Here is a 9,003-nt window from a genome sequence, read left to right as displayed (position 1 = left end):
AAGTTGGGCTGATTAGGGGGTGAGACAGTTTCTGGTGGAACGTTGGACAAACAGCCTTGCAATTAGAAGCATATTAAATGTTTTTGTTCTATAATAGTTTTGAGTACTGCTTGGAAATTGTCTGGTGTTTATGCTTTGCCTCAAATGCTTAAGCTATGCCCCAACTATGTTTCAGCATTATTTAAGTAGTTAAAATTGAAAACATATTTTATGTCATCTGATACAATGTATGAGTTTTTTTGCAGCCTTGACCCCCCGAAAACACGATCAGTTACTTGAAATGTGAGTCTTTCTAAAGTCTGACAGCCTTCAATGAAGAATTGGCTTCACAGAAAAGTGAGTATCGCTAAGTAAATCCTAATACGTTACTCACAGGCGTCACCTTGTGATAGTTTGTCATAACTGTAGGAAAGGATTCTTCCCTCCAACCATTCATAGCTGCTTATCCAGTCCTGGGTAGCGATGAGCCAGAACCACGTCCATGAAAGTATGGCGCTAAAAGGCATGGGGCGCTCTGGACGGGATGTCAGTCCATCTTAGGACACCAGAACGTTTGTCGTCTTTGAAAATGTGCCATTTAGTCTATATATATATATATATATATATATATATATATATATATATATATATATATATGTGATGTTTTTGTTAAAATGGTAATTAGTGATGAGGTTCTTTAATCTCAGGGATATTTACTAAAACTTCACAAAAGGAAAATGCACACTCTGATTAAATGGAGACCTTAACCTAAACAGGCCTTTTCCTTCCAAACGCACCACCTAGATTCACTGGTGTTCATAAAATCTGCTTGTTTTGTTACGCACCTCTTCTTTTTTGTTTTTTATTTTCTCAGGAATTAACCACACTCACTCTCAAGTGCTTATAAATTCTCAGCACTTACGTCATTGCTCTTTCTTCCCAGCAATTACAGGATCGGCCTCTGTGTTACATTGCCAGGCTACATAGCTGGCTTGCCCTACATCAGTCTGCTGAATCTCCATGTCACTATGGGAACCAAACAAAGGTAGATTTATTGCATTTAGCTCCTCCTGCCACTAACTCACAACAAAGGTGATGATAATTCTCAAATAAGAACCACAAGAATTCATACCAACCAAGGACCCATCCCATCCCTCATTCACAGTTATACACAGAGCTGAACTCCCTAGATCTCTCAACTTCCCACAAATACAGGCACTGTACACGCACGCAGCCACGTCTGCATATTTATATGTTACATTAATTGTTTTTTTACCTAGTGTACAATGGTATTACGGTAAGTGGCTCTGCAGACTGAGTCTCTGTGCCTGTGATCGGAAGATCACCGATTCGAGCCTCGGCAGAACAGTCACATGTCTGTGGGCCCTTGAGCAAGGCCCTTAATCCCCAGCTCCAGGGGTGCTGCATGCTGTCTGGCCTGGTGCTCTGACCCCCAGGCTACGAAGAGCAAGATGGGGTCAGTGAAGGGAAAAATTCCAGTGTACCTGTTGTTGTTTGTATTGCTCTCTCCATTGTCTGCATTTTATTTTGGAATTGCCTCTTTTATTGTCTTATTATTGTCTTAAATCACTGTCTTCTATTGTTATCTTGTTGCAATTTTTTTTTAATTGCTGCAAGTCGAGAGGTCAACAAAATTTAATTTTACTGCAGTATAATGACAATTATCTTATGTACAGTAATATTGAGAGTGTGAACCAATGACAATAAATTGCTGAAAAAGTCTGATTAATCAAGTAATGGCACAATATTAGCACAATGCAAACTAATCTTAACTTTTTGAAACTTCATTAATTCTAGTATCTGCAGTCTTTACTCAGTTTATCCACAAGGAGTAGTTGACTTCAGGAGATCATACACAAAACGCCCCCTGCTGACCATAAATGGCACTACCATGAAAGGGTGAGCAGCACCAAACTCTTGGGTCTCTCCGCAGAAGACCTCAACTGGTCAAAGAACAAAGATGAAGATCAATATCTTTGGAAACCAGCATAACACAGAGAGAGCAGGCAAACTCTGGGGGGGAGGGGGGGGGCTGCACACTGACCCGACCACCATAATTATCATTGTTAGGATATTTTTGTTGCAGTTTAAGTGACTAGAAGTGTAAACAGCAATAAAAACAGGCCTAACAGAATGGAAAAGCAAACAACAGTAGAATATACTATGTGTAAAAACTGTTTATAGCCAATATACTGTTAAAAGCTGTGCTTAATAATTGTAATATTTCATTTGACTGAATCTTGGATATCTTGGATTACATACAAAACAGCATTGCATTTCGGGCCCGAAAATTTCCCTTGGACTACTGTAATATTCCAATAAATAATTTACTTTCTCATAAAATTCTTATTTCTCAGGTTGTAATTTATAAAAGTAATGGCAGAGCATCTATTAATTCGCCTGGCTAAGTTCTGGAAAGCACTTCTGCCCCTAAGTACCCCTAAATACCCCTAGGACAGGTATAATTTAATACTCCCTCCTCACACATGCACCAGACACTTTGAGCCATGCTACGTATTTTTCATTTTTTCTTTTCTTTTTTTTAAATACAACTTTCTTTTCCTTATTTATTGCATATTTATTATATTGAAATTTTTTCTGTTTTATTGATATTCTTTTTTTTCCTTTATATTATTTGTTATTATTTGACTACCCTTCACTGCAGGTTATTGTCTGACTGTATACCTTGCATGTGACAAACTAAAATCCTTGAGTCCTTGAAATTGCTAAATTAACGTAGCAATAAATCATGCATAACAACTAATGTTAATTACTCACAGTTATAAAATGTGTCTCATTTTATAACGGGCTTGAAATATCTATATGTTGATGAGGAAACCATTTTGAAATGACATTCCAAGACAGTCAGTCCCTGGATCAAAAAAAGAAAATGCGTTCTGGTAAATAAAATTAAAAAAAAAATCTTTGTTGTGGTTCTCAAAACCTTCTATTCAGTACATGTTAATGTCTTTCTTACAAACAAGTCTCAACACGCCTGGGGGGGTCAGAATCAGCCCAGGCACCATTGTGAAGACAGGCTAAGCTAACACGCTTTTCGAGAGACATAAGCAAATACTTTCGACTGCATGTGTTTCCAGGAGTCCGTCTTCTGTTCCTCATTCTCTGCGAGGTTCCTCTGTCCCCAGGCTTCCCGAAACCACACCAACCTCCCGTCTTCTCTCTGCTCACCGTGTCGTGTTCTTTTGGAAACCCAATGTAGATCCTCTTACCTGACCAACCGGGGTAATGAAAAGCAGTTCAGCCATGAGAATCTTCATCGCCTTTGAAGGATCCCGTCAGCCTTTTGATATCAACCAAGACCAAACTATTGGGACCATAAAGGCCATAATCAGGGTAAGGAAGCTTCTAAATACTTTGTGAGATGTTACTTTTAAAACTGTTGTCATAATACTGCAGAAACAGCAACTCATTTCCCCTTACTTTCACCTCAATACCTAGATTCAAATCCATTTCAGAAATTTTAATCAACGTTTTTTAGCTTGTAATCTTAGATCATAATTAAACATTCTTCTCACTAAAGCTTTTAACTCATAGCAGTCAATCATAGATCATATTTAATTAAAGCATTCTTCTCACTAAGGCTTTGGTCTTATAGTAGTCATTGCAATATTACTTTACATAAATAATATTAATAGTATAATTATATTTGTCATCACATTTCAGTATTAAATGAATAATTGTTCATGAAATAGTATATAAATACGTGAGTATAATAGACTGTTATTAAATCTTCCAAAACATAAAATAATCAAAGTAATAAAAAAGAATGAAACAGACTTTTGAGGGATTTTCAAAAATAAAGTGACTCTGATTTGTCATTTTTTTCATATATTATAATGCTACGCTGATCATGGTTTTTGAGTGTGGCTTGTTTTCAGTTTGGTTTTAAAACATTTCTGAGTGTCCCACCCCTAACTGGAGTCTAAGCAGCACTCAGTCTGCCAGCACTGAACGGCTCTGAAGTGTTAACCTCGTCCTGTTCAGGACCATTTTCATACGCAGCTGTTAAACGACAGACGGGTGCGGCGATTCCTGGAGCTGAGGTTCGCCGGGGCCACCCTGCAGGACAGCTGGACTCTGCCCGATGTTGGCATCGCTCCCGGAAGCACCATCAGCTGTCTTTTGCAGGTTCTGGTCCATCACAGTCAACCTCAGAACCTTTACATGTCATTGTCACAGAAATAAACAGCCCCAAAAACTCAGACATTTTGAAGTGTAATCAATGTTTATTTTCCCCTTAATTTGGCTAATTGGACCGTATGTTATGTTTATCTAATGAACAATAAACTGTACATTTCATTTGGAATTTTAGGCAGACTACTATTAAAATTGCTGCCTGTTGTAATGGCAATAACAGTTTTGCACTGTAAGCTGCACACCCAGCTATTTGTATGACAGAAAGGTCTTCTAATTACTGCCCCCAAAAAACATTCTCAACATGTGTTTTGTTCCCAGCTAAGAGACTCTATTTTAAGTACGTGTGTTTAAACATTATAATGCCATGTTACTAAAATAAAGACAACTGTATGTTATCATTGGCCAGGGGCTGAGACTGGAATGTGATTTGTAATGTAAACAGTCACCTTACCCTGCAGGAATTTTACTGCATTTCTTGTCACTGGAGATAGACAAAGCAAACTGTCCTTCCGGTGTGTTTTTTTTACACATATCATTCTTACTGTGAACAAAGGAATGTTCACATGCATTCTCTGTCACACAGAGTCTCTCTGTAGTCAAAACTTCACAGTGGATTTATCCAGTATATTGTACTGTAGACTGCGATGACTGTAAGAGATAGACATTTAAAAACAATCATGACATTCTAATAAAAGCTGACATAGTAAATCTATCCATCCATCCATTTTCTGTAACCACTTATCCTATTCAGGGTCCCGAGCTTATCCCGGTGGTTATGAGGGCAAGGCAGGGAACAACCCAGGATGTGGCACCAACCCATCGTAGGGCACACACACACCATTCACACCTATGGGCAATTTGGCAACTCCAATTAACCTCAGCTTGTTTTTGGATTGTGTGGGGAAACCAGAGAGCCTGAGGAAACCCCAGGGTGACACGGGGAGAACATGAAACCTTCACACATATGGAGCCATGGCAGAGATTGTAGAGGAGGAGGGTCCAAGCAACTAGAGGAGGCCAAACCAACCAATCAGATATCTTGGACAAACCTCCTGTACAATCTGATTGGTGCTCCCTCTAAACCAATAATTTTTTGTTGTGCTCTCAGAACATTCTTGCGTAAGTAAAATTCCCACAAGCCCTATGAATCTGAATGGTGCATTTAAAAGGAACAGGCCAGCTCAGGTTAAGGTCCTTCTGAATGAGCTCAGTTTGTAAACAGTGAATAACTCTGTCACTCAGGGCTTCACTAACAGGCGGCATCTCTGTGTGTTTCAGGAGGAGAGCCGTCCGATCCTCTATGTCTTCTGCTCTGTGACGAAGGAGACCTTGCCCCTGATGGGAAACATCATCCACCTGGGCGCCTCTGTCTCCAGCCTGAAATCCCTGGTGTCTCTTCAGAGTGGCCTCCCAGTCAGCACCTTCAGGCTGACCACTCAGACAGGCCTGGAACTCTATCACTGCAACACGCTAAACAGCTACATTAAAATGGGTAACAGCTACATTAAAATGGCTAACAGCTACAAAAGATATGGGTATGATCTATTTCATGTGACTGACTCAAGTCTGAAACGCAAAGCAGTACTTTGATGGAATGTTCTAGAAAGGTTAAACATGCTTCCTCTTATTAATATTAATCTTAACATTACTGGCTGGTAGCAGTCCACATTTTTGGCTAGCTCAGATATTATAATGCCTAACATTACATTGGACAGATAACCCATTTTACCCAATATGACTAGGCATGCATTCTTAATGGATTATAGCAAGAAGAACGACTAAATGGCCCAGTGGTGATGATTATAATCCATTGTTCCAGGAGCCACTCTTCACCTTGATGTCTGGGACGGGTGGGTGGAGCTCCTGAAAGGCTGTCACCTTGGTGACAAGCACACAGTCCAGCACTACCTTTCTGAGGATGCGCCCATTCTAAGGTTTCAGATACGATCAGCTTAAGCATTTCACACACTGCAGGTCAGACCCACACTCTCCTCACCTCATTGGGCTTAAAATCTGTATGAATATATATAATAAGAGTTGAGGCTCACCATCGAATGGCCTGCAAATGAAATATCAGTATGATGATGCTGTCTGAGCACAACCAATCAGAACATGGAGTAGTGGCTATAGGGTTAGGGTGCTGTCTGAACCCAACCAGTAAGAACACAGGGGAGTGGCTATAGGGGTGAAAACAAGTCTACTCTGTCACAGGTTCCAGCAGCGAGTGGCTCTATATATGGCTGCATTTTTTGGACATTTGGATCTGGCGGTCTGGCTGCTGAAAAGAGGGGTGCGGCCGAACGAGCCAGTGGGGGCTCATCCCTACCGTGAGTGGTGCTGGGAGGCAGACCACCCAGAAATCAACAAGTGTCCCGTCCACGGCGCCGCCGAGGCTGGCCAGCTGCTCATCCTCAAAGTCTTCATCAGTGGTAACATACTTAGCCTAGACTGCCTGGATCCTGAAGGCCGTACCCCCCTGCAGATAGCCATCCGGCAGCGGCACAAGGAGTGCGTGTGCTACCTCGCCTCCAAGCTGTGGTCGGTCGCTTGTTTCCAGGGCTTCACCTTCCCCATGTGGATTTATGTCCAGATAAAGCACTGGGCCCAAAAAGCCCAGAAGAAGGCTTCCTCCTCCCAGGGCCTGGCGTTCGGAGCATCGTTTAGAACCATGGTTGGAAGCATTGTCTTTGTCGATGGGTTCAGCAAGCCAATGATGACTTCCAAGGCCAGAAACAAGGTGTTTAAGGAAGGTGCCATTAGAGACGCTGCTCTCCCAGATCTGGCCAGAAGCAAAGATCTAGCTGCACCCTCTGATCACCCTGCTGGCCTGGATTCCCAGGATGCACCAGTGCGGCTGCCTCAGCTGCTTCCTGAGATGGCAAACAGTAATAGACCCAACAAGGGTAGCAGGGGGAACAGCTATTTGGATGGAAGTGGGGATCAGGACAGGAAGACTTGGGCGACTAAAGTTCCAATTTCCTGTGACACTCCCCCCCAACATCAATCAAATTGCACTTTGCCTAGCACCTCCCTCAGCCTGACTTCCTCCACATACTCCTTCTCACAACAAAGACTACGGACACCCAGGGAGAATGCCATTCACTGTTTGTCTGTAGCAAGGTGAGCCCTATTATGGCTCTTTTCCACCCCAGGTACCGTACTTTTGGCACTCCAAAAAAGTATGGCACTTCTTGTGCTAGTTTTCCACTGGCGCAAAAACTGGTACCGACGCTAAATGACATCATCACAACATGAGGCAGGATATTTTGCAGGTTACTAAATTTTAAAGATGGCTGTAGTATTTAAGGCTGGTGATGTGCAATATTAATATCGACAATAAACACATTTGGAGTCCAACTCCAAAGTACTGAAAAAGTACCCCAGGGGAAAGTAACAAATATTTTGTAGTGAAAGTATGGTACCTGCTCTAGTGGAAGCGCCCTTAAAGTTGTTCTGCATATACCAAGTTAATTACCCTCTTGAAATGCACTGACCCTGTTTATTAGAAAATACAAATAAGATAGGGAACTCCTGATATATAAGCTACTGAAATGAAATTGCTCCTGTCCATTGTAGTTACTCTGCCTGTTAATAATACGGCCATTTTGCAGTCGGTCACCCTTTCACGCTTCTCTGTGGTACAGTACATTAGTACTGGGTGGTGAGCTAATCGGCTGTTCTGGTCTTGTCCTTTTTGCAGTTCCTTCACGGAGAGGTCCTGGCTGCAGCAGCTAGCTATCGCTAGGATACTGACCAAAAGAACCGCTGGAAACACATTGTAAAGGCACATGTGTAAAGACTATCTGCCCCAATGCCCTCCACTGTCATGCTCCAATGAAACTGACCCACTGGTGCCGGCAAGCATAACTTACTACTCCATTATTATTGGTAACGCTTTATTAAAGGGAACACAAATAATGTAGCAGAACACGCTTACTTAATGCATTAATTAACCAGTAGCTAAGTGTTAGTTACGTAATGATCCCATGCTTGTTCATCATTAATCAATTATGAGTATCTGGAGGCAGGGGCGTCGGAGGGACATGGATCCATTGAATATGTAAAATTATATAATGCAAGGGGGTGGGGGGCAAGGTGATATTTGTCTGGGGGTCTAGAATGTCTAGCTACTCCCCCCCACCCCAACCCCTGGATGTATCTGGAAACTCTTTCACCACGGAGACACCGAACCACCATATATTATACAATTCTTACTCCCTTTAAGGTGAAAATTAATTGTAAGAGTATGCTAGAGCTTACAATGTAAAGTTTATGACAACATGGATCTGCTGACATTATTAGCATAGAACATTGCAAACCAAATGTAGTACAATGTGACGTTAGTAGATCTGCAGGAAAGGTTCCTAAAAGAGCGTTATTATATAACGTGAAAAATAAACTTCATAATAAAATCTGTAACTCAGTGTCTCTTCTCTTTCGTAACGAAGTACTTTTTGATACCTAATGTCTGTGCCATAGAATACTTTTATACATTGCTGTGAATGACATTAAAAGATACAAAGTGTAAAATTCGTCTGATTTCCAAGCAATTCCTAAGATGAATGTCATGGAGGTCATTTGGATGGTGACATGCTACGTGAAGTCGTCCTTAGCGTCTTTAATGCTTCACAGTTCAGTATACTCGCCTTATTTACATCTTCATGATGCAGGGTTGCCAACTCTCACGCATCTGACGTGACACTCATGCAAGAAATCTTACAATAAATCGTTATTTCATTATAAACCTAAAATTAGATACATCAAAAGCATTGGGGTAGTTTGCAAACCCTACAGACTTTTCAAGGTAATAAAACTGTTACATACATGTAAATGCGTGCGCATGTG

General features: G+C 41.3%; 1 protein-coding gene across 3 annotated transcripts; it reads left to right on the top strand.

Moving 5' to 3' along the window:
- Window positions 1–2,950: 2,950 nt before the first annotated feature.
- On the top strand, window positions 2,951–8,259 carry LOC125727417 (protein ANKUB1-like). 3 transcript variants are annotated; one of them, XM_049004097.1, is made up of 6 exons: window positions 2,951–3,354; window positions 4,024–4,149; window positions 5,437–5,650; window positions 5,978–6,092; window positions 6,370–7,278; window positions 7,859–8,259. In XM_049004097.1, the coding sequence occupies exons 1-6, from the start codon at window positions 3,247–3,249 to the stop codon at window positions 7,938–7,940; spliced, it is 1,554 nt and encodes a 517-aa protein (XP_048860054.1). In that variant the 5' UTR covers window positions 2,951–3,246; the 3' UTR covers window positions 7,941–8,259. The 3 variants fall into 3 exon arrangements, with proteins under 3 accessions (XP_048860054.1, XP_048860053.1, XP_048860056.1); XM_049004096.1 differs by having other exon boundaries at window positions 4,006–4,149; XM_049004099.1 differs by lacking the exon at window positions 4,024–4,149.
- The last annotated feature ends 744 nt before the right edge of the window (window positions 8,260–9,003 follow it).

The sequence above is a fragment of the Brienomyrus brachyistius genome, unplaced genomic scaffold (genome assembly GCF_023856365.1).
Source record: "Brienomyrus brachyistius isolate T26 unplaced genomic scaffold, BBRACH_0.4 scaffold96, whole genome shotgun sequence".
Lineage (NCBI taxonomy): Eukaryota > Metazoa > Chordata > Actinopteri > Osteoglossiformes > Mormyridae > Brienomyrus > Brienomyrus brachyistius.
The sequence above is the reverse complement of the archived record's forward strand: the minus strand, read 5'-3'. Positions and strand labels throughout refer to the sequence as shown.